This window comes from Eretmochelys imbricata, chromosome 12, assembly GCF_965152235.1.
Source record: "Eretmochelys imbricata isolate rEreImb1 chromosome 12, rEreImb1.hap1, whole genome shotgun sequence".
NCBI classification, from domain to species: domain Eukaryota; kingdom Metazoa; phylum Chordata; order Testudines; family Cheloniidae; genus Eretmochelys; species Eretmochelys imbricata.
Window position 1 is genome coordinate 8651886 of NC_135583.1, and position 25771 is coordinate 8677656.

General features: G+C 41.5%; 2 protein-coding genes across 3 annotated transcripts in view; both read left to right on the top strand.

The window, feature by feature from the left end:
• The first annotated feature begins 147 nt into the window (after positions 1 to 147).
• On the top strand, positions 148 to 8196 carry NUDT21 (nudix hydrolase 21). Its single transcript, XM_077831088.1, has 7 exons — positions 148 to 372; positions 2429 to 2629; positions 3703 to 3766; positions 5093 to 5182; positions 5795 to 5870; positions 6689 to 6803; positions 7921 to 8196. The coding sequence occupies exons 1-7, from the start codon at positions 257 to 259 to the stop codon at positions 7940 to 7942; spliced, it is 684 nt and encodes a 227-aa protein (XP_077687214.1). The 5' UTR covers positions 148 to 256; the 3' UTR covers positions 7943 to 8196.
• Positions 8197 to 14572: 6376 nt separating this feature from the next.
• Positions 14573 to 25771, top strand: part of AMFR (autocrine motility factor receptor) — a 38143-nt gene continuing 26944 nt past the window's right edge. The window contains exons 1-3 of one of the 2 annotated variants that reach the window (XM_077830936.1): positions 14573 to 14888; positions 19338 to 19430; positions 23045 to 23209. In XM_077830936.1, coding sequence (XP_077687062.1) covers positions 14640 to 14888; positions 19338 to 19430; positions 23045 to 23209 — 507 coding nt within the window. In that variant the 5' untranslated portion in view covers positions 14573 to 14639. The remainder of the gene's footprint in view (positions 14889 to 19337; positions 19431 to 23044; positions 23210 to 25771) is intronic. The other variant, XM_077830935.1, reaches the window with a different exon arrangement.

The window sequence follows — 25771 nt, forward strand, 5'->3', positions numbered from 1 at the left end:
CAGCCAATAGGGACGCGGAAGGATCCTGCGGCGGGAGCGGGATGAGCGGCTAGGAAGGCGGGCGGCGGAAGAGGAGCCGTAGCCGCGCTCTATGGTCCTGGCGCTCTGTGCCTTCGTCTCTATGGTTCCCCTTTCCGGCGCGCGGGCAGGCGGTTCCGGCGCAGCCACTGGCGGTGTGTGTGAGGCCTGGCGGGGATGTTAATGGTGGACGCTGCTCCCGCCGCTGAGCAGCAGTGACCCAGCCCCGCCCGCTACCATGTCCGTGGTGCCGCCCAACCGCTCGCAGACCGGCTGGCCCCGCGGGGTGAACCAGTTCGGCAACAAATACATCCAGCAGACCAAGCCGCTCACGCTGGAGCGGACCATCAACCTGTGAGTGCCCGGCCCGCGGGCGGCCCCCGCGCCCCCCCCCCGGCCCCCGCGGGGCCAGGGCATCCGCCTGTGAGTGCCCGGCCCTGGGGGGGGGGGAGGCCCCGGCCAGCCTCGGGCCCCAGCCCTCCCTGCACCCCCCTCCCTTGTCTCTCTGGGAGAGACCCGCCCCAGCTCCCGGGGGAGGGAGAAAATCCCCTCAGTCCCCGGGCGCTGCTGACGCTGGAGAAAGCCACCAACCCTTCCTTCCCATCCCCCTGCTTGTACCTCAGCCTCCCCTCCCCCTGGGGGCACCCCCGGCCCGCAGGGAGGAGCTCCCTCCTAACCCCATCCGCGCACGCTGGGGAGGGCTGAACTCGCTGGGTAACTGGGGAGGCCTCTTTGCAGGCTCGTGATCTGGAGGAGACTTTCAATCTCTGAGGAGAGGCTGGAGGTGTAGATCTAGTGAAATTTAAGAGCATGTTACTTTGGGAGCCCTGCACATCTGTTCTTCTTAGGTTTTTGTATTGCATCTGCCACTGTAGTATCTGAGCTTGAGTATGGGACATAGACGTTTGTGCCCCACGTGTGTTCACTGTTTAGTGTTTGCTGACTGTACAGTAAAAATATGTAATATCTGGACTACTGGGAGCTGCAGGATGCAACATGGTTTACACCAAGTATCAAAGATGTATGTGCTAATGTGCAATAAAAATATTTTCTTTGTGTAACTGCCTTAGTGGGCCATCTCCTGAAGCAATCTTTGCTTTACAATGGACAGCACATTCTGGTGCTTTCTGCTTTGATAGGTAGATTTGTGAAGTTGCAGTAACAGCAAATAACAAATGTAATACTCAACCGTTAACAATTACACACTCAAAAAGACAGTTATGCATCACTTTTTATATAGTTGAGTTTATTCTTACAGCCCAAAGGGATGACTCATTTTAAAAAGTGAAAATGTTAATATACAGGGTTTCTTTCTGGAGGGAAAAAAAATCAACAGGAAGTTCTGATTCTTTGGAATTTGTGTTATCAGTACAGGTGGATTTTTTTTTTTTTTGGACCCAGGTTAAAGAATTTGACACGTTTATAAAGTGGACAGCATTGCTGTATGGCAAATATAATCTTATTTTAGAGACTGAATTGGAATTTAAGATTTTGGAATAAATTAAGTGTAAGAAGAAAGTAGTGATGAAATCCTAAAGCTACAGATAAAGAGGAGAAAATGCAAGAGAATGGTAAAGTGGATAATGAAGACACCAGTGATCAGAAACAAGGGACATGGATTTGAGAGGATGTTCATTAAGAGCTTCTAAAAGTAGAGATGCTTATAGAATAGCAGTATGCATGAGAGCAGGCTTTGGTATTCAGAGGGCTAGCCTTTGTGGTTTCTGTGCAGGGGAGGGGGGCTGGGGTGGAGGGAATTCCAAAGTAGCAATGAATTTGGGAAGCTGTATCTAAGATTAAGGTTGTAGAAAAGAAGAACCTAAAAAAGACAGATTTCAAGTTGAATGTTTGTAATTACTCTAATAGTCATTAAATTGAACTGTGACTTATTTATAAATGTATATTGGCATATTTCATCAAAGCACCTGCATACCACAGATCAATAAAATCAAGTACAAATCAACAAAATATAATGGAATGTCCCCTGCTTATTAACAAACCCATTCCCTGTTATTAGAATGAGTGTTCAAAAGTCTGTTAAACAGATTTTTAAACCACAAGTTTAAGATCTCTCCTAACTCAGGCAGTTGGTTTCAGAGATTCAGTTGGTCACAGAGGTATGGGCTCTTTACCTGAGTCTCTTACTGCCATTTGCAGAAAGCTTCAAACCCAGGACCAGTTACTGAGTGTGACCAGCAGTTAACTCTTGTGGTGGCAGAAGGACAGTCTCTCACATAAGTGGAGCCTAAATCATAAATATTTTGAAATCAGTGATGCTAACTGTGCAACTACAGTAGCTGACCGTCAAGATAAAGTACTGTGCACTTGTGCATGTGAGATCTGGATTAGTCTTCATGACATAGTAATATGTGTTTTTTTTTTTTAACCCCCCCCCCATTCCCCCCCCCAGGTATCCACTTACAAATTATACATTTGGCACGAAGGAACCCCTTTATGAGAAGGACAGTTCAGTGGCAGCCCGGTTTCAGCGCATGAGGGAAGAATTTGACAAGATTGGAATGAGGCGGACTGTAGAGGGTGTTCTGATTGTTCACGAGCATAGGCTGCCCCATGTGTTACTGTTGCAGCTAGGTACAACGTTCTTCAAACTGTAAGTGTGTATTGTTGGAACTTGACATTACAGTAACATTTAGTAGAATCACAAAGCATTACCAAATACCAGATTAGTCGTACAGCAAGTGAACAAGCTGCTCAGCTGTGCTAATGGAGCATGGATTGAAGTGTGAAATCCAGCTGTTGCAAATGTTTATACAGGGAAACATTCTGAATCATCTCTCTCCTGCAGAAAATTGATGATGAGGTGCTATTAAGTGTGCTGACTTCTAGTCTTCGTTGTAGTACACATTATCAAGAGGAGATGTTTTTAGAATTCATCACCAGTAATTATTATTGTCCCTGAATGAAGGGACATGATGAAGATAAATCATGTATAAACACACTCAGTTAACATCTTAAGTCATTGAGGCTGAATTTTAAACATATAGCTGCTTATAGATTATCCTGTTTCCTTGCTATGCTTTTCTTGATATGGAAAGAGAAAGTAGATGAATTCTTGTAAATTTCACACAATTCTGAATTAGAGGTGGGAAAGACCTGATGGGTTATCCGGACCACCAGACCAGAGCAGATTATCAGCCCACAGTAGCTTACCTTCTAGTTTTTGTGTACTCCTACAAGTGTGGTGTGTGTTTTTTTGTTTTGTTTTTTTTTGGGGGGGGGGGTTAAAACAAATGCAGGCGCAATGCCTACAGCTCAAACCTACCCTTTTCTCATTTTTCTCAAATCATTAGGCCATTTCTGTTAAATTTTGTAGCTAAACTGTGTCCTTTTGAAAAGTCCTAGTAGGAACAGAGCATGTTGTTGTTTATCACGTTTTACTGAAAATAAGTCATTGTAGCCATGAAAAAACTAATTGGAGGTGATCGACTCAAAAAACATAGTGACCATGCATGCTACCCTATTTAGTTTTGAAGTTGTAATAAATCCAGTAAGGTGAAATTTGAAAGTTCAGATTCTTTTGGCTATTTCTTCTGTTAAGAGCTTGCAAGTAAGTTTGTAAATTCCTAAAACTGAAGAACTGAGACTCCCTTAAACTTACCTGTGAATATATCTGTAAATAAAATAAAAGATATAACATTAGTTCTCATCATTAATTTTTCACAGACCAGGTGGTGAACTCAATCCAGGAGAAGATGAGGTAGAAGGACTCAAACGTTTAATGACAGAGGTATATTGTCTTCATTTTTCTTTTCTTGTTACAGTTGATCTCCAAATGCAATTGAATGTTGAATAATTCTTGAATGTTTTTTAGCCAAAACATTATAAATAGCCTTTTTGCCATTCCTAGCCTTTTGAGTGCTTCAGTGATTCCCAACTAACTTCTTTCTGGTAGTTCATATAGTATGATATACTACTTCATTCATATATTTGTATTATGATAGTGCCAGAGAGCAGTGGTGGATTAGCCACTGGGCAACAGGGCCCATGCCCAGGGGCACCAGCCAATTGGGGGTCCCCAGAAGAATGGGCTCCCTGGCACCCTGACCTGCTCTGCCCGCTTGGCGCTCCTGGGGGAGCGCGTCTAGGTGCGTGGGCTTGCCTCACTCCAACCACTTGGCACTCCCAGAGGGGAGTGGGGCAAGTCCTCGTGCTGTGACCCTGTCCCTGGCTGGAGTGGCGGGTGGAGCGGGGAAGCCCTGTCTCCGGCAGAAGCTGGGCTGGTGGAGCAGGGGGCTTCCACTTGCTCCTGGCCCAGGGCCTGAGAAAACTGCAATCTCTCTCTGTCTCTGCCAGAGAGAAGCAGAGTTGTCCAGTGCTTAGGGTACTAGACTAGGACTTGAGGAACCGGGGTTCAATTCCCTGTTCACTGCAGACTTTCCTCTGTGACCTGGCACAACCTTAGACAGGTCTCTCCTTAGCCTCCCCGTGCCTCAGTTTCCCATCTGTAAAATGTGGTTAACACATCTTTACTTCACAGGGGTACTGTGAGGATAAATACATCCGATTATGTTGCTCAGATACGGCGGTGATAGTCAGACCCAGTCAATGATCAGGGCCTCATTGTGGATGACTGCATCCAATTCAGTTGTCCTCTGGTATTCTGAACTAGATGCTTAATTTATACACCAGGGAGAACACATTACTTAGACAACTCCTGCGAGTTCTGATTTAAATGGCTTTATATTCTAGCTCTTGGGGTCAATTACACTCAATTGCATTTGTGAACCATATTTTCAAAAATGTTTGTAAAGGCTGATCTACACTGAAAAGTTACATCAGCATAGCTGCATCTCTCGGGAGTGTGCAAAATCCCTCTCTGAGAAATGTAGTTAGGCCTAGTTTTATACTTTGTCTGGAACATGAGGACCATATATCTATCAATATATTGGTTAGTACACAAGTATTCTAACGCTAATATAAGACTACTTTAGCTTGGCTCTGAATTGCATTAAACCCTTATTACAGCATCCCTTAATGCTTCAAGTATCTGGTTCCTAAGAGTACTAGCAATGGAACATGTAGAAGTTTTTTGACTGCAACTGGATTTTGACAGATACTGGGACGTCAGGATGGAGTTCAGCAAGACTGGGTGATTGATGACTGCATTGGTAACTGGTGGAGACCAAACTTTGAACCTCCACAGGTGAGTGTCCATCCCTGCATAAATTTTGACGATTAAAAAATAATTAGCAAGGTATGTTTCTGCAAAAAACTGAGTCCATATACTAATCAACTTATTTGGGCAGCCATGGCATGTCAGGTTTCTTTTGTTGGGTTTTTTTGTTTGCTTCAAGATTTATTCCTTTTTGCTGGCTACGCTTTATTCCTTTTGCTGCGACTACAGTTGGGGCTTTATTTTTCCAGAATGTGGTGTCCTTTAAAGAATATCATCTCCCTTTAAACTTTATTTTTAATTGTTTAGTGACGATAACGGGCCTGGCACTGTGGTTCAGTTTCTCTTGCTGTCCTGGATTGTTCTTACCTGTTTCCTAGTTTCATATGGTGATCTCATTTTGAGACTGCCAATGTTTTCTAGACTTTGAAAATTTAACTGTGGGGGCTCAGTGTCTTTCGTAATGTTTTATAATATAGTTTTAAAAAAGGTGAATAAAGTTGTATCTGAGGTAGTTCCTTTTCGTCATATGTGTGATTGTCCTTCTCTGTGACTCATTCCTGATTCTTTAAGAAGCACTTACAGATCACTGTGTACTTTCAGAGTGCTGTACAAACTAATTAAACTTTTTTTCCCCCTCAGTATCCATATATTCCAGCTCACATTACAAAACCTAAAGAGCACAAAAAGCTCTTCTTGGTTCAGCTGCAGGAAAAGGGTAAGCATTTGTAGACAGAGGTTCTAATCCATGTTTTATTTTTGTGTGTGCAACTACTGAGACAACAATTACACATTTCATATTGAAAACAAATGTGGTGTTAAATTGATCTTAATGAAAACAGGCCTGTCATCTGTAAAGCAAGGTCCATAAACAAAGTTTCATAAGCGTTCTGCTAAAGAGAATGGGATGGGAGAAATAAAGGATCTCATGCCCCGAATGCAAAAATAATTAAAATGTAGTCAATGACTAGTTCTTTAAAACTTGGCAGCAAGCATGTACTGTTTAGGTTTTTTTGTATTTAATCTAAATTATTTTAATAGATTATAGTAACTTTTTAGGCCACAACATAGGCTGACAAAGTGGGTGAGGTAATATCTTCTATTGAACCAATATCTGTGGGTGAAAGAGATAATCTTTCAATCTTCCACTGACACAGATTGTCAATTTTAAATTAAATTTTAAATAGGATTTTTATATATAATTTAAATAAAACCAATATTTAAAATGTTTGAGTAAAAATATCCAATTTTCTTGAGGTTGTGTTTTTTTTTAAAAAATCCACCCTGATTTTTAGTCCTCATAAACTGGGATCCTTTGCCAGGATAACAGGTGGGATAGGAGTGCATATGTACAAAATCCCAGCATTAGAGCTCCACCTCTAACTGTGGAAAATAAGTCCATTGGAACACTATAGTTCTGGATGACAGTGAAGTGATTTTGTATTTAAAGGGGGGAGGGACCCTCAGTGAAACCATAGTTTGAAATTGTTTGAAACAACTTTTCCATTGTTAATACTAACTTGGATTCATTTTTAGCTTTGTTTGCGGTCCCAAAAAATTACAAGTTGGTAGCTGCACCGTTGTTTGAGCTGTATGACAATGCCCCAGGATATGGACCTATCATTTCCAGCCTTCCTCAGCTTTTGAGCAGGTATAGTATGCTGCAGATTCACAGTATAAGCAGCTACTATGCTGACTAATAAATTTCTCAGCATTTTTATAATATATTTGAGGTGCATCACTGCCATTCAGATAAGAAATATGCATTCCTTAGCTTTCTCCTTTACTGAAAATAGTTTGTACCTCATCAGGCTTGAGTTCACTGATCTTACTCTTTGTGTCACCTGTGGTGGTGTTGAGCATCTACTCAAGTAACTTGCCATGCAACCCACAGTGTAATTTGTCAACTGTCAGTAAAAGAGGTTCCATTCTTTACCAGTCACGTCCACCCGGTTGCATGGAAAAACCTTTGAGATATCAGAACTGGTACCATCCTAAAAGGCTTGTACCATTCTTACTCTTTATTTTTATCTCCCAATTTATCTGCTCTCAGCCTTTGCAACTGTTGGTGTAATTTTCACTTTTCCTATGTAAAGACCACAAAGGAAGTCTCTTCCAAGAAACTAACAAAATGCTGATCTTTAAGCAGGCACAGGTTGTATTACTGTTAATCACTACTCTTGCAATAGCTTAATCAGAGCTGAAGTCCCAAATCTCTAAACTTGGGTTCCTAAGCAGTTGTTAAAAGCAAGGACGTCTGAAAATTAAGATCAATACATACTTGACGCAGTACAAAGAAGATTTGCTATTTCTTGCATAATGGTTTCTGTGTTCACTCTGCAAACTTCAGTTTTAAGAGTTTATAACTCTTGTGTGAAGCTTCTTGTTCAAGCCTGATACCGGACATATGCAGTATTTGTCCAATAGCAATTTTCTTCCACACTATAAGACTCCCCCTCCTGCCCCCCCCCCCCCCCATGGAAACAAAACTCACATAGCTTCTCTGTCAGAGAAAAGCCGATTTTGAAGGTTCAAAAAGAATTAGTTCTATAGGATTGGATCTCTTACTATACTTGTATGTAAAGCTGAGGTTAGGGTCTACCTGGTGTTGACAGTTACTGGCTGAGGTACAAATACTTCTTGACTGGAAATCTCATCTTTGCTTTCTGTCAGATGTGAGTTTGTTTAGCTCAGAAATAAAATATTGCCTTCTACATATTAGTGATGAAAATAAATCTCTTGCATGGTATAACTGTTTTTTATTTTAGATTCAATTTTATTTACAACTGAATTCCCATATACCTGAAGAGTGTGGTAGAAGAAGCCGTCTCTGTGAGCACAGCTTTAAGATGTAGAGGGAAGAATACATGTGATGCAAGGATTTTTTTTTTCCTGAAAACTGCTAAACTTTCTATTGTCTGAATAGCAAAGTGAATCTCAACTGTGTAGATAGTGGGATGTCAAATGTGATTCAGTGTTTTAATCACTTTTCATTGTAATAGTCACCAGTTTTTTTTGTACAACATTAAACAAAATAGATTGGATTATGTTTATCTATTTCTTATATTACAGCTATTTGGAATGTGTTACTGAAGGTGGGTGAGAAATTAAAGCAAATGCTTTCTTCCAGGGTATCGGTTGAGGGAAACAGTAGGTCTAGATAATGGCGGGGGAGGGGAAACATTTCAGGGAGGGTCCAGTATGTTAACTGAGCATTCAAGCTTGTGCTTTCATGAGCAAAAAGCTCACATGGGGGAACTATCCTGATGAGAGTCTGAAACCTTTAAGAGAAAGTAGTACTCAGAGTTAAGGTATGAGTGATTTAAAAAACAGTAGCCCAGTAATCTGCCTTATGATTAGAATGGAAATGCTAAGTGGCAAGGTGGGCCATTGCTATAAGTGAAACTGATGTTGACTGGTGTGTGAACTCCACTGCTCATTACTGGTGATCTCAATGGAGTGATCTGGAACACAACTGATTTCAATCAGAAAACCTTTCATGGGACTGTCCTATATTAATGGGATCCAGGTAAAATAGGAAAATACCCTAAAGAGCCTTAAAGGAGCACTTTTCTGATTGGTCATGGGGGCAGGGCTGTAGAACTGAATTTAGATTAGTAACTGCATTGAATATGTATCTGTCCAATCCCTGGGAGCTGTCTCTTTACTGAGCAGAGCTCCTATAGTTTAACTGGTTTCAGAGTAACAGCCGTGTTAGTCTGTATTCGCAAAAAGAAAAGGAGTACTTGTGGCACCTTAGAGACTAACCAATTTATTTGAGCATCCGATGAAGTGAGCTGTAGCTCATGAAAGCTTATGCTCAAATTGGTTCGTCTCTAAGGTGCCACAAGTATTCCTTTTCTTATAGTTTAACTGTATACTTGTTTCTTCTTAAAAGGATCCATTGAGGCTCACGGATTTCATTTTCTCAATTTACCTCAATCTACTGCCTGTATTAAACATATCCAAACAACTAGGATTCTCTTTTATGGGTGTGTCAAATTATTTTTTAAAAGGTATCTTCTATAAATTGGAATAAAGGGTACACTAAAACAATACATGTCAAGTGATTTCCTAATGGTACCATATCCATCCATAGTATGGACTAATGGCTAATTTACACAATATGTCTGAGCTACACTAGGAACAAAAAAGACAATTTAAACAAAACTGCCTTAAAATATATTGTGCTGAAATGTTGGGGAGGAAGAGGAGATACGGGGACTCTATTGTATAGGAACTTTATTTAAAAAACTGACTACATACTTCGTGCCTAAAGCTAGGCTTCTGAATAAATTGGTTTTATTTTCTGAGGTGTAGAGCTCTCACAAAAGTTGATAGGAACTGCAGCTGCTCAGAATCTCAGGTCACTTCTATTTAGGAGTTTTGTTTTAGGCACCCAGATTTGAAAACTGCCCTTGGCTTCCTGCCCCATCATTAACCTGTACTATGAGGTCTCTTCCCTGTCTCACTTTTCCTTAAATTACTACTGAACTTCTCCACATCTAAACCGTACTTTGTAAGGAGAGACAACATTTTGGGAGAAACCCCCAGTTGGGATATTAAACTTACGGATTAATTCTAAATTCTGTTTTGGCTGTATTGCTCCCTAAGACAGAAGCTGATTGCTATTGTAGTTGTCCCCAGAAGAATTAGCTAATAGTCTGTGTCCTAGCTTCTAGCTTTTGACATTACTACAGGTGAGAAAGGTCCACCCTCTGCTAACCTGATGGCTTTGGAGGATCTACCTTGTGATGATGAGCAGGGGAACTGAGTCCTGCAGCCTGTGGGAGTTGCAGTTGAGGGTATGTTGTGTGGATGTTTGATGCAGGGTTAGGGAATATGAACACAAAGTGGAAAGAGCATCTAGTAACTTTTGTAACAAGGAGAGAAAGGAGTGGAGAAAAATCTTTGATCCTCTGAAAAGCCCAAGCTTAGTATGAATTTAATGTAAATAATGAGCCTTAATGTCTGTTTCCTCATTTTTGAGGAATGATTTACGATAAAAAAACAAGGGAGATAAACTTGGGTCTAAAATAAGGGGTAGGTGATTAAATGTTAAATTTGCTGTCTGAGAGGGTCTACATAATGCCTGTTGCAATTTTTAATTCACACTTTTTAACATCCTAGACCTGAACAGAGAACAAGAGTGTAAGTTGTCATGTAGTTGCTGAGGAAAATCTCTTGCTGGACTGTAATAAGCAAAAAATAGAACTGGTGGAGCAGCCAAAGCTGCATGCCAAATAAATTCTTGCAAATGGCATTTAAAAATAAATACTGAGTGTTCGATACAAGAATTGCCATGAAGGATACAGGTAATTAAGTTTGACATAACAGCCTAAGAAGGGTAGGAATTTTAATATTACATGAGCCTCGCAGTGGTGCAGAAAATAAGAGACTAATTAGTTTTAAATACTTGGCCGATGTGGTATGATGTACTACTAATTTGAAGGAACAACCAATTCCCCTTTTTTCCACTGTGGTGGATGCTAACCAATATTGACTGCAAAAATAAAATTGCAAAATGGACTACTGCTTCAGTGCCATCATGTGGCAAAAAACAAACCCAGTTCCTCCGAATTAGCCATTGGGTGACCATTTTAAAAGCTAAGAAAACTCAACAAATAAACCTTACACATGGGAGTTAAAAATAAGCTAGGGCTGTGAAGTGATTAAAAAAATTAATCACGATTAATAGTGCTGTTAATAATAGAATATAATTTATTTAAATATTTTTGGAAGTTTTCTACGTTTTAAATATATTGATTTCAATTACAACACAATACAAAGTGTACTGTACTCACTTTATTTTTTTTATTACAAATATGTGAAAAAACAAAAGAAATAGTATTTTTTTTCAATTCACCTAATACCAGTACAGTAGTGCAATCTCTATCATGAAAGTTGAACTTAGTTATAGAATTATGTACAAAAACCCTGCATTAAAAAATAAAACGTAAAACTTTAGCGCCTACAAGTCCACTCAGTCTTACTTCTTCAGCCAATGGCTCACACAAACAAGTTTGTTTACATTTGCAGAAGATAATGCTGCCCGCTTGCTTACAGTATCAACTGAAAGTAGGAACAGGCATTCATATGGCACTGTTTGTAGCCAGCATCGCAAGATATTTACATGCCAAATGCACTAAAGATTCATATGTCCCCTCATGCTTCAGTTGCCATTCCAGAGGACATGTATCCATGCTGATGATGGGTTCTGCTCGATAACGATGCAAAGCAGTGTGGATGAACGCATGTTCATTTTTATTATCTGAGTCAGATGCCAGCCGCAGAAGGTTGATTTTTCTTTTTTGGTGGTTCGGGTTCTGTAGTTTCTGCATCGGAGTGTTGCTCTTTTTAAGATTTCTGAAAGCATGCACCACACCTCGTTCCTCTCAGATTTTGGAAGACACTTCAGATTCTTAAACCTTGGGTTGAGTGCTGTAGTTATCTTTAGAAATCTCACCGTGGTACCTTCTCTGCGTTTTGTCAAATCTGCGGCGAAAGCATTGTCAAAATGAACAACAGGTGCTGGATCATTGTCTGAGTCTGCTATAACATGAAATATATGGTAGAATGCAGTTAAAAGAGCAGGAGTCATAAAATTCTCCCCCAAGGAGTTCAGTCACAGATTTAATTAATGCATTATTTTTTTAGTGAACATCATCAGTATGAAAGCATGTCATCTGGAATGGTGGCTGAAGCATGAAGGGGCATACGAATGTTTAGCATATCTGGCATGTAAATACCTTGCAATGCCAGCTAAAGAAGTACCATGCGAACACCTGTTCTCAGTTTCAGGTGACATTGTAAATAAGAAGTGGGCAGCGTTATCTCCTGTAAAAGTAGACAAACTTTTGTCTTACCGATTGGCTGAAAAAGAAGTAGAACTGAGTGGATTTGTAGGCTCAAAGTTTTACACTTTTTTTTTTTGTTTTTTTGAGTGCAGTTATATAATCAAAAAAACCCTACATTTGTAAGTTTCACTTTCATGATAAAGAGATTGCACTTTAGTACTTGTATGAGGTGAGTTGAGAAGTACTACTTTTATCATTTTTACTGTGTAAATATTTGTAATGAAAATAATATAAAGTGAGCGCTCTACACCTTGTATTCTGTGTTGTAATTGAAAATATAGAAAAATATCCAAAAATATTTAATAAATTTCAATTGGTATTCTATTGTTTAACGATGTGATTAAAATTGCAATTAATCACTATTAATTTTTTAATCGGGATTAATTTTTTGAGTTAATCATGAGTTAACTGTGATTAATTGACAGCAAGCTGGTGGTTGTTTGGCCTATGTGAAATGAGTTGGACCTCCGTCTAGTTCACAATAGAGATCTCACTCGTTTCAATGAAGTTTCATAGGCTAGAGACTAAATATCAGCACAGCTCTTTCGTCACCCCTACTCGTGGTTCCTTCAGGGTCAGGTTGTGGCACACTGGTACGGCTGTATGTGGAAAAACTTCAGTTCTCCATGGCTGTCATGCCAGCATCTTGACACACATTACATTTATTTTTAAGCAGTGGTTCTCGACTAGGGATACACATACCACTGTGGGTACGCAGAGGTCTTCCAGAGGGCACATCAACTCATCTGGATATTTGCCTAGTTTTACAACAGGCGGCATAAAAAGCACTAATGAAGTCAGTACAAATTAAAATATCATAAGGACAATGACTTGTTTATACTGCTCTATAGACTATATCAGTGTTTCTCAACCTGGGATGGGGTTAGGGAGGTTGCAAGTGCAGGGCTGGTGTTAGGGGGTGGCAAGCAGGGCAATTGCCTGCCAGGGCTGGATTAACATTTTGTGGGTCTGGTGCCAAACATATTTGTGGGCCCCCATGGGGCAAGGCGCAGGGGGACGGGTTGGTCAGGCTCCAGCGTGAAGGGCGGGCTGGGGCTATGAGGCACAGCGCGGCGGGAGCATCCCTGCTCTACGCAGCCCAGCAGGAGGGCACTGTTTACAAACCTGCAGCTGCCAGACGCACACTGGCCTGCCCAGCCCTATGCTGCCAGCATGCCCCTTCCCCTTGAGGGCAGGCCCATACCACATGGCCCACCCTGCCCAGCGCCCCCTCATCCAGAGACCTCCATCACAGATTTCTATGCCCAGTCCCCACTCCTCCCAGAGACCTCTCCCGCTGGCCTCCCACCACAACTGCACAGCACCCTGCCCATAGACCTCCCAACTGCCCACCACCTTTCTCGCAGTCCCATCATCACAGCTCCACAGCACCCCATATTCCTGAGGGACTCTGCACCAAAAAATTAAAAATTCTGTGCACAATATTTTAAAATTCTGCAAATTTTATTTGTTAATAATTAAATGTGGAGGCTCCCAACACAGCAGTGGGGAGCACAGGTCACTGGTTGCATGGAGGTGGGAGATTACTCTGCAGTCTCGCCCCGCCCCACCCCAGGACAGAGACTGGGCAGTGAGGCTGCACCCGACCCTGACACAGTGCAATAGGCAACATTTCTACAATGTTGTATAAAGAATTGTTGAAGCACACTAATTAGAGAGGGAGAGACTAGGTCTGGCTTCCATGTCTTTGCCATACCTGCTAACCTCCAAAGGACTCAGAGCCAGACTTTCAAAGGTATTTGGGTGCCTAAAGATGCCGATGGGTGCCTAGGGGGATTTTTCAAAGATGCCCGGGTGCCAGTTAGGTGCCTAGGTCCTTTTTGATAATCCCACTAGGCGTCCATCTGCATCTTTAGGTACCTAAATACCTTTTAAAAAGCTGACCCTGAGTTCACCCTGGGTGTGGAAAAGGCTGAAACACCTCTAAGTCTTTCACATCCTCATTGCTGCCTCAAGGTCCATGCTGCGGGAAAACAGGGATGGCCCCACTTCTCGGCCCTGTCGCTTCCCCCTCCCCAGGGGGTTGCCTTACCCCACGTTATACGCAGTGTTTACTTCGGTCTGCAGCTCCTGCAAGGAGCCAGCCCCGACCGGGAACTTGGCAAATCAATCGCTGCCGCCGGGGAAAGGGCAGAGGCGACTTTCCTTGGCTCTTTTCACGGCAGTTTTCTTTGCGGTGCCTATTGAAGGAAATCAAACAGCATCCGCCTCCCCGCCCCATTAGCCTCCCTCCCCAGCTACTTCACAGGCTCGGCGTGTCCCCCCCCAGCCTCCGCCCCAGTAATCCCCACACCCCCGTTGGTCCCTCCAGACAGCCGGGGGCGGTGCTGGGCAGGCCCGGGACGCGGCGGCGGCGGGGCTGGGGCGGCCCCAGGGGGAGGCGCCCGCCCAGGCCCGGCGCAGGGAGGAAGGAGGAGCCCGCGGAGGGCCAGCGAGTCGGGGCCCGCAGCGGCGTCCGCGGGAGGCTGATTGGGCGGCGGCGGCGGTAGCAGAGCCGCGGGGCGGGAGGGAGCGTTAGGCCGCGGGGGAGAGGAGGCGGCGGGGCGGGCTGAGCCGGGGGCGCGGGGGACAGGCCGGGCGCCGGGAAGCGGTGGAGGCCCGTGGCCGCGATGCCGCTGCTCTTCCTGGAGCGCTTCCCCTGGCCCAGCCTCCGCACCTACACGGGGCTCAGCGCGCTGGGGCTGCTCGGCAGCGTCGTCAGCGCCTACCGCGCCCTCAGCCAGGGCCCCGCCGGGCAGCCCGGGCCCCGGGGGCCCTCGGAGCAGGAGCCGCCGTCCGCCGGGGAGTCCGCGCGCGGAGCCGGGCCCCTGCCCCTGGACATCGCCTACTACCTGCTGTCGGACAGCCTCTGCGTCTGGGTGAGAGCGGGGCGGGGCCGGCAGTGGGGCTGGGGGCCCTGGGGGGGCCCGGGGGCGGGGAGTGTGGGGAGAGGGGGGGCAGAGGTGTGCGGAGGGGGGGCCAGAGGTGTGGGGAGGGGCCCTGGGGTGGAGGGGGGGGGGAGAGGGGCCAGGGGTGCGGGGAGGGGGGGCCCTGGGGTGGGAGAGGGTGTGGGGAGTGGGGGGAGAGGGGGCCCTGGGGCGGGGAGTGGGGCTGGGGGCTGGGAGTGGGTGGGAGGGAGGGGGCGGGGAGTGGGGCTGGGGCTCTGGACTGAGTAGTGAGGATTGGGGGAGAGAAGCCCAGGGGCGGGGAGTGGGGGGAAATGAACCCCGGGGTCGGGGAGTGGGGCTGGGGACACTTGAGGGCCCTGTGGGGCAGGTCGTGAGGTTGGGGGGGCGGGGCCCTGGGGCTGGTAGTGGGGCTGGGGCCCGGGAGTGTGGGGGGGAGGGGCCCTGTGGGGCAGGTAGTGGGGCTGGGGACACAGAGGGCCCTGTGGAGCGGGCAGTGGGGCTTGGGGTCCTGGCAGGGCTAAGGGGTGGATAGTTGGGCTGGGCTGGGGAGTAAGTATTCCTGAAGGAATGAGTGATGTTGGGGGGCTCGTTTTGCAGGATGGTGACCTGTGGATCCAGGGGGTGCAATTGCCTTGATGCCCTAGGGACGAGGCCCCAGGAATACCTGGCTTGGCTTCCAGCTCCCTCTGGGGATAACAGGGTCCCCCAGACTTGGAGGAAATAATCATCCCCCCCACCCCCCCGCAACGAGCAGACTCTTGTGTAAATAGCACAGCCATGGTTCAAACACACCCTGCTGTAGTTCGTGTGGTGGGGCTGGTCGCTGGATTGACTGGACTAGGTCTGTAGTGACTGATAGCTGCTACTGTGTGATGAGGCTGGTCATTGGTTTGTCTGAAGTGAGTCTGATGGTCCGAGTCTGGTTTCCGAGGTCCAGTTATAGAGGTTACGCTCAGTCACTAAACAGAAATCCTCTGTATCAGTTTTGGGCCCAGTAGTGTGATTTACACCAGAATTTAGATTGTCCGGGCCAGAGGTGGTGTGTAAAGGAGTATAAATTACATGTTAAGTAGGTGCAAGTTTGCACTGGTAAACTTGTTTAGACCTTGCATGCATTAGGGAAATTGTTCAACATTTCTCGCTGCTGTTAACACCATTTTGGCTTCATCAGCCTCACAATTTTGGGAGCTGTAGAGTAGGCGGAGTGCCGTTTTGAGTGCTGGTTTGGGTCTAAACACTACTGGTCTGTCTGCAGTCAACTTCCCATGTTGCTAAAACGTGTGGACTTGAGCCAATACTAGCAACATTGAGAAACTTCTATATTGGGCCTTGCATGCTGGAAGAAAACTTACCTAGAATTTAGTCCCAATGTCTACATTACAAAAATTGGTTCCCCGGTTAGGCTTCCTTGTTGTTAGCTTCAGCTGAGAGGACAAAGAGTGTGAACAGTCCACAGGAATTTAACTCACTTTGCCCTTAGGACTGGTCCCTCCAAGTCAGGATTGAGTCAGATTGGGAGAAGCAATCTGGACACCAGATTTGTTAGTCTCTAAGGTGCCACAAGTACTCCTTTTCTTTTCATGTTCATAGTGTATTTGTTCTGTTGCTAAGCAGAGATTTCTCTATGGCTGTCAGTTTGGCAGATGTCAGTTTATAAATTAAAAAAGGAATTACAACCAATTAATCTTATGTTTTAATGTTAAAAACATACTTTTCCCTTTTGGCTTGGACCCAATTTTTAAATTTTGGGCCCAGATCAAGAAATCATGGTTTACTAGTCTTTACTGATCTTTTCAAGGATTTTTTAGGTATTTTTTGGAATTGGCTTTGCGCGCGCGCTCTCTCTCTCTCTCTCCTCCAGTCTCTGCAATGGTTTTGCAAGACTCAGACTGTTAATTTACATTAACTCAGTGTAAAAACATAAAAGTGAGATTGTAGACGCTCTTTGTGGTCACTAAGATAGTAATATGTTAATTATGGCAGCATACCTATGTGTGTACACCACAGTTTGTACTTGGATAAAGTATATGTTTTGTGTTCAATTTAATATTTTAATGTCTTTCTCTCTTTACGTGAAAATTATTTTTAAAGTTAAATTTTTAAAGTGATTTGGTCAATTTAGGTATCCTGACACTACAAAATAATAGTGCTTACTGTGTCTGTGACGCTTTGGGATTAGCCAATGAGACAAATGAAAATATTAAACGTGATACTCAGAAATAAATGTTTGTAAGAGAGGATTCTGTCCAAATTTTGAAAGTTGTAAAAACAAGATTTTGCAAAACCTAAGGCGAGTAGAAGTGTTTCCACAATCTTAAAAAGAAAAAATCACCTGCAGTGTCTGAAACCAAAACATGCAGCATGAGAACCTGAAAATGGAAGTGATTATAAATGACTACAATTTATTATTATTATTTGTATTACCATAGAACTTCGGAGCCTTAGTCATTGACCAGGACCCCACTGTGTGAGGTGCTATACAAACAGAATAAAAAGACTATCCTCACGTCATTGATTTTCTTTGTCTGTGCCTATTGATAGTTAAAAAAAAAACTCAACAAAGAACATAAATAGTGAATGGGTATATTAGATTTTTAAATTCCTTTGTGTTTAATAATCCAAGGTGGCGTTACCAGTCTGTAGGTAAATCGATTTACAATATATGATTTTTAAATTAACTATGGGTAAATTTTCAAAAGTGTCAAAGACATTTAAAGGCTCTTGAGTCCCTTTAGAAAATGGGATTTAGGCTCCCAAGTTGGTTAGGTGCTTTGGAAAATTGTACCCTGTGTCCCTTTAAAGTGATATGTTATCGGGATGTATCCTCTCATCATTTCTTTTCTCATTTCTTGTGTCCTATATAGTTCAAAAGAATTGGTTGGCAAAAGAATGAGAAACCAGTTTAAGCAATTCAGTATTTTCTGCTCATTACAGTTTTCATTGAAATGGCTGTCAAGAGCTATAATCCCAGAGAGATTTAACTGGCACAGTTCCAGAAAGCCGATAGGTTTTATTTATTAGATTTTCAGACCTGGTATGAATGAAGTCACTATGAATAGTGAACATGTTCAGACTGGAGTATTCTGACTTGCGTTCAGCAATTTAAATATCAAGGTGAAATAGATTTTGAAAATTTCAGCACAGACCAACCTAGAGTCTAATTTGGCTTGATGTCTATGTAATGCAAAGCATTACCTGTGACAAGTGTGTAGTTAGACTTGCATGTTGGCATCAGGCATTATCAAGCTTTCATGGCTTCTGTACAGTGTTTTTTTGGAAACTAAAATATAGATTTGTAATTTAGGAGGGAAACAGCTTGATCATTTTAAAAATAATTCCTTGTAAAGGACCCTGTCAACTTAAATTTGGCAGCATATTTTTATCAACCCTGAGACTAACGGAAATATTTCACAATTGGGGAAAAAAAAGTTCAATGAAACCAATGTATTTTAAACAAATAAGTATTCTCCTGTAGTGTTTGGGTGGCAAATATTCCAAAATTAAGAACTTGGAAATGACACTGACTATAAGCAAAAGGAAAACTGACTTTATTGATTTTCATTGTCTGGGCTGAGAGAAAAGCAAAAAGTCAGAGCATAAACTGAAAAGTAAATGGATTTTAAAAATGATAATGAACATTCTATTCAGGTGTTTATAGTAAGATAAATTTGTTTGCAACATTTATGTTTTTTAAATTGACAGTGTCCCTTTTTAAGTACTGTATTTTTAAAATTTCTAAAGTTTATGACCTAGAAAATGTTCACAATAATTTGTACTAACTACTAAATCTGATGCAGTTTTAAAAGCTTTTCATTTGTTAAACTGGTCCAGTTAAATGATGATTGCTAATCTAAACTAGGCTCTTAGATTAAAAAAATGTTTTGAATGATTTGTTAATCATTTCTGAGTGCCACTGACCTGATGATGTGGGGCATCATAAATAAGCTGTTGCTAAAGCTTAAAGCCAATGGAAACCAGAAAGTAAAATTTACTGGGAAGAAAACTGAATCTGACTAGTCAGTTTTTATTGTCTAAGTTGAGATGGATAAAATAAATAAACTGAATAAAAAGTGAAAAGAAAATCAAATTCTGACATTATTTCATTTTTAATAAGGTAAGATATTAATGATAACTTAGGTAAAGAAATCAGTTTCCTTGCAAGTTTAGGTTTGGAAGCTTGGTTATCTGTATAATGATGCTGTTGATATTAATGTCTCAGTATCTCAGGCTGACAGATCAGTGTTTCCACAAATGAAATGATAATGAAATGTATTCTACTGTACGTTGCCTAGAAGTTAGGCTTTAGGAAGGGGCATATTTTACTGGCAACCTGAAACAACTACTGCACAACAACAAGGGGGTGAGGTATAGTGTTCTCCTTTTATGAATAGGACTAAAATATGTTTACTTTATTTTTAGGTACTCGTAAATACTGCCTGCTGTTTTCTGATGTTGATTGCTAAACTAATCCAGTGTGCCGTGTTTGGTCCTCTTCGTGTTAGTGAGAGGCAGGTAAGTAAAACATTTGATGCTTCTAGACGAATTGCCTTGGTGTCAGATACTTGTTTTCTTGATTTGTCTCTTGTTTATCTTCACATGGTTTTTTTTTTTGTAGACGAATGGTTTTAATATCCTACCTGGGAATGTTGAGAGTTGCACAGAGTAACATTTAGCACCCTAACAGTTTTTTAAAGATACAAATGTAGCTCTTATGATTTACAATGATTTTTTAAAAAGTAAGATTGATTTTGTCCATCTTTCTGTCACAATTGCTTTCCTTTTTAACCCCAAGCTTAGAAGGTGATTTGTCCATGATTTGGAGATATCCCCTTTTGATATTTTGAAAGTGCACATCCAATAACATTTATGGAAGTTTAAAATAAACTAAAAGCCCTTTTCAGTTCTCTTATGGGTAAACTACTCAGTGCATATATAAGCCTCCATGAATCTTCTGGCTTGTTTCTGAAGAGGAGCTTTAATTTTGGTGAACTGCTATTTTATTTTAAAAGGACACCTGTCAACTAGGAAATTACACTTTCATCATAAATTTTGTTCCTGTGCTTACAAGTGCTCTTAATTTTAAAGGAAATTAGAGGAAAACAATTCCCTATTTTTGATTTTAGTTTACTTTGTGCAGTTGACAGTACTTTTTTACATCGTCAGTTTCACTGTTTTATTACTGGTCAGCTAAAATTCTTTCCTCGTGTTCTGGCATGATGACATAACTCTCATGCACCATCAACCTCTGCAAGAAGAGGATGTTTCCCATCAGTGGCAGTAGGCAGACACATGCACAGAGAGGGCAGGAGAGCTGAGCCCAAGCCATTTGTTACTGGCCCTAGGCTTGCCCCTTTTCTAAACACCAGCAAGGAAGCAGAAAAAACGTTTTTTTAAGGATAGAATATCAGGATTGGAAGGGACCTCAGGAGGTCATCTAGTCTAACCCCCTGCTCAAAGAAGGACCAATCTCCCATTTTTGTCCCAGATCCCTAAATGGCCCCCTCAAGGATTGAGCTCACAACCCTGGGTTTAGCAAGCCAATGCTCAAACCACTGAGCTGTCCCTCCCCCCAAAAGATTTCAGGCCATACTATTTAAAAAATAGAATTATTTTGAAATTTTATTTTCAAAAATCAAGTTGACTGTGTCCCTTCAAAATTTGTTTCTCTCGCTCTCTCTGTATATATACATGAAGTCATTTAAAAACATTAAGCCATAGAAGTTTAATGTAACAGGCATGCAGTGCAAATGGGGCACTATTATTTACTTGTTCATAGGTGTCTTGCAATCTATCATATTGGTAATTCACAAACCTAAAGACCCCTGAATGCAGTGCCTATGCTTTAAAAGCTTTGTGCTAGATTTTTTTCAGTTGTCCACGGTGACCATATGGACATGGAATTCAAAGCAGTGTCAATGCTAGTTTCTAGTGTGTTCACTGTCCCTTTAAAAATTGAAATATACTTTGATAGCTTCCTTTGAAAGACAGGCTATATATGTTGGTAGGTCAAAAATGTGATCATCCTGAAGGAATTATTAGCCTGTTCTAGCTGTCTTGCTGGTGACTTCATTGTGTTTCTATAAAGAGGGTTGATAGGACTCTTTTTTTTCTATAAAATCTTCCCATTGTATAGTGCAAATTGTATAGTGTCTTTTATCCTGCAATAACTAACCAGTGTACTGTCTTTCTTTCTGATTGCGTGTGTGGGAATGCTTTTTTTGTCCCACTGTTTCTCACCTACTCCCCTCTTGCATGTAGCCATTATGTTGGAGACCAAGCAACTTATACATTGAGTATTTTTAGAGGGTTAGATTTTTGTCACTTTCTCTTAATTTCCTACAATGGCAGAAGAAAGATTAAATATGTATATGCCAGCAATCCAGAAATAAAAATGGCAATATTGGTAGCCTCTCAGCCACACTGCTCTGATACTGAGGATCCATTTGAGATCAGGGCCCCATTGTGTTAAGCACTGTACAAATACATAGTGAAAAAAAAATTATCCACAATGCTGCACTGTCTTGTTGCAATGGTACAAAAGGAACATCATTTAGTCAATACACCTTAAGAGAAAGTGGTGTCTAGTGGAGGCTAGGTAGATGGCAGACAGCATGGATAAAAATGCATGATTTAAAATTAAAAAAAAAGATAACCTATGTTAAGGCCTACATTTACTATAATCTATTTAAATCACTTAAAATAATTAAAAAAAAAAATTAGAACACGTTTGTCACCAAGTGTTAAAGAAAGTCAAACCATTGAGCTGATGGAAGTGACTGGCTAAAGGCCTGGTAACAAAGTTTGTTGACATGCTAAATCAGCTTTTGACTGACAGCAGTAGCCTCCTTTGCAGGTGCAGAGAGAATATTTTCTTCATTTCAATGTATTCAAGTTCAGTTCAGTGACAGGTTCATTCAAAGTTAAGAAATCAATTGGGAATTGGAAATGCAGGAAAACTTGTTTTCTTTTTCCAATCTATGAACAAAAATTAGGTGTGAGAGGATGAGATCTACTGGTTCTAAAATCTTGAAGGGCATGTTCAATTTGCTAATTAAAGATAAACAGTTTACATAGAGAGAGAACCTGTTTAATAAATCAATTTTAAATGCAAAACATGTTTTGATAAACTTGTTTCTTATGTATCTGGCACAATTAAGGTCGTTTTATTTAATTAAGAAAATGCTATTTTTGTGCATTTTTGATTGTATTTGAATTTCCATCAAAATAGAGCTTGACACAAATCCTAAGTTAAAAGAAAAATCACAATTTTCTAAAATAGTTAATTTTTACTTTGCTTAACTCACATTTCTCCAGATAATTTAAAAAATCTAATTGCTTAAATTAATGTTTTTATAGTGTATCTTCCTGGTTAGCAAAAAGAAGCACCAAATTTAGTGTAAAGGCTGTATTTGTTTTTACAAATAAACATGTTTCACTGGTTACCAACCAATGAGAATCAGCTTTCTTTGGAAAAATAACTAAAAAGTACAAGTGCAAATCATGATTAAAATTGGTGATTTAAATCCATCCACCTTGATGGCAGGAATTTCTAATATTTCTCATTTTTGTGTTGTTCATATCCTGTTATTTAAAAAATAATACAAAATATCCCCATCTAGCTGTGTGACTAGCTGGCCTATCACATTTTCATACTTCTGTTTCCTCCATCTTCCTTTCTTCACTCCTGCCTATTATCTGTTGCACTCATCTTTTGCTTCTTAGCTCAACTGAGACCATAAGCTCCCTGGAGCAGGGACTGTCCTTTTACTGTCTCCAATATCTAGCACAATGGGACTTGTACATGCTGTCCTAAAGCACATGGTAAATGATAATAGCAGGCAATGCAAGTGACTATGAATTGGGGTTTCTATCTCCCCATTCTACCACAGACTTGCTGTGTAGCAAGTTTTCTACTTGTGAAATGCGGATACTTCCCTGTCTCATGGGTGCATCATGAGGATTAAATAATTGTGAAGCACGTCGTGATTGTCAGATGAAGAAGCTGCATAAGTGCAAAGTATTATGGGGTTTGTGTATTAATAAACTAGCCAGGGGGTGGATAATTTTGTATCTGAGCTTTTTAACTACTTTGATTACCTATGGAAAACAAATGTCTTCCTTTTTAGCATCTCAAGGACAAATTCTGGAATTTCATCTTCTACAAGTTTATCTTTATTTTTGGTGTGCTGAATGTTCAGACGGTGGAAGAGGTGGTCATGTGGTGCCTCTGGTTCTCTGGGCTTGTGTTTCTCCACCTCATGGTTCAGCTCTGCAAGGATCGGTTTGAATATGTAAGTTTTTCGTAATGACTGTGTGTTGGGAGATGTGAGTTCTGCTCCCAGTGCCAGCACTAACTCACTGTGTGGCCTTGGTTGTGTCACTTAGGGCTTGATTTTTTAGAGATGTTGAGCATTCATGTCTCCCATTGACTTCAAACTGAGCTGCGAATCCTCAGCACCTCTGAATATCAGGTCCTTAACCTCCCTGTTACAGTTCTTCCATCTTAAATGATCATCCCATGTTAAACTATATTTATCCTTTTTCATAAAATGCTGAAAGATCCTCAGATGTAAAGCTCCATGTGTTCTTGCCTTGTCTAGAATTACTGCTGTATCCTTTTTTAAAAAGTGTCCTTCTCAAATTGCCTTAGCTAAGAATTCTAGAAAATCAGCCTCAGTTTGATGCCCAGTTGGGTACTTCTGAGGGTAGTTTGAAATTTTTTTTGATCTCTCAAAGTAAAATTACAAAGAATAGAGCAAAAGGAATTGGATTTCATTGCATATTTATCGTTTCTGTGCAGTTTTAATGCTTTGAAATAGTTATGATCATTGTGCCTCTATGAAGAACTGATGGGACACAATGCATCTTTATATGTACTGTACATTATAAACTATATCCCAAACTATATCTGTATTCAAGAGTTAAATAGTGAGTCACAGAGGGGGAGAGTAATGAATAGGCTCAGGCGAGGAGGAAAGACAGTCTTCATCTGGGAAATGAAATGAGATGGAGGGTTGCAGAGAGGCTGTACCAGGTGGCTGGAGCTGCAGAGGACATGGCTTTTGCACCAATAGCAATGAGACTATGGAGAGCTAAGATGGCTCTAAACAAGGATAGGGGGCCTCTGAGTAAGTTAACGGAGTGCACGTTTGTTAGGGGTCTTAAAATGAATGAAGAGTCAGTTCAGTTTTAGTTAAATAAACAAATTGACCCTTATGCAGACTGTTGTAATTTGATCCATCTAACTGGGCCAGGTCTGTCTATTATTCTGGACATATGAATAGAGATATAATGTAGATTACAACATGAAAAGCTTCCACATGGTAGTGTGTGTGCCACAATATGTGTTACCTGACAAGCACTTCAATTCTCTTTTCTATGGACTATTATTGGGATTAGAAAAATCAGCTTTGCACTTTGAGTAATTGTAGACGTTTAAGTATAATGTATGTGCTGCTTTCTTTACTTCAGTGTCATTAAATAAAAGCCTGAGCCAGACTGAATTCTCTGGTTTACCCCAAACTCTATATTTTAAGGCCTCTTGTACTCCCCAGTTTTTTCCCGTTTCACCACCCAGGAAGGGTTGCCTTTCCAACAGTTTGATAGTGGCCTTGAGTGAAATGAGATTGAGTGGGGTGGAATAACTGTAAGGTTATCTAGCAGGAAGGTTATCTAGCAGTTCTTGGTATACTGAAGGTATCTTCTAGAAGGCTGAGAGAGCAGACTGTAAAGGCAGAAATGCTTATTGCGTTTGAGTGAGAGCTTTTAAGAAAGGAGCTGTGGTGCTGGGACTTCCTTCCTTGTTGAAGGAAAACATTAAAGTCTGGATTACAACACTTTTCTTGATAAATGTGTGACTATGAAGCGGAGTCCAACTCAAATGGGGAAAGAAGAATGAATTTAGCAACTGAATGGGTGAAATATGTGAGCCAACTTAATAATTAACCAGACACCCCAGACTGAGACTTTGACTCCCACTCGTGATAAGGAGATGGGCCTAGATACTTTACCTGATTCTTTCATCCTTAAATTAAGATGACTTTATTTTTGGTATAATCTATAAGCGAAGCATATAAGAATTTTCAGTTAAAATTATATGAAATCTTAAAAAGAAAAGGAGTACTTGTGGCACCTTAGAGACTAACCAATTTATTTGAGCATGAGCTTTCGTGAGCTACAGCTCACTTCATCAGATGTATACCGTGGAAACTGCAGCAGACTTTATATATACACAGAGAATATGAAACAATACCTCCTCCCACCCCACTGTCCTGGTGGGAGGAGGTATTGTTTCATATTCTCTGTGTATATATAAAGTCTGCTGCAGTTTCCACGGTATACATCTGATGAAGTGAGCTGTAGCTCACGAAAGCTCATGCTCAAATAAATTGGTTAGTCTCTAAGGTGCCACAAGTACTCCTTTTCTTTTTGCGAATACAGACTAACACGGCTGTTACTCTGAAACATGTAATCTTAAATAATATAAAGGAAATATTTTTCAGTCTTCTGATCAAAAGGTGAATATGGTCTACCAGTACCTGGATGGGGAGAGATTTCTGATGGCTCTTTAATCTAGGAGAAAAAGGCATAACAAGATCCAGTGTTGGAAGTTAAAGTTAGACTAGAAATAAGGCACAATTTTTTTAACAGTGAGGGTAATTAATCATTGGAACAGCTTACCTATGGAAGTAGTGTACTCTCCATCCCTTGACGTCTTTAAATCAAGACTAGATATCTTTCTAAAATATACCCTCCAGTAGGTTTGCCAACTTCCTAGTCACACAAAACCGAACACCTTAGCCCCGCCCTTCCCTGAGGCCCTGCTCCCTGCTCACTACATTCTCCCTCCCTTT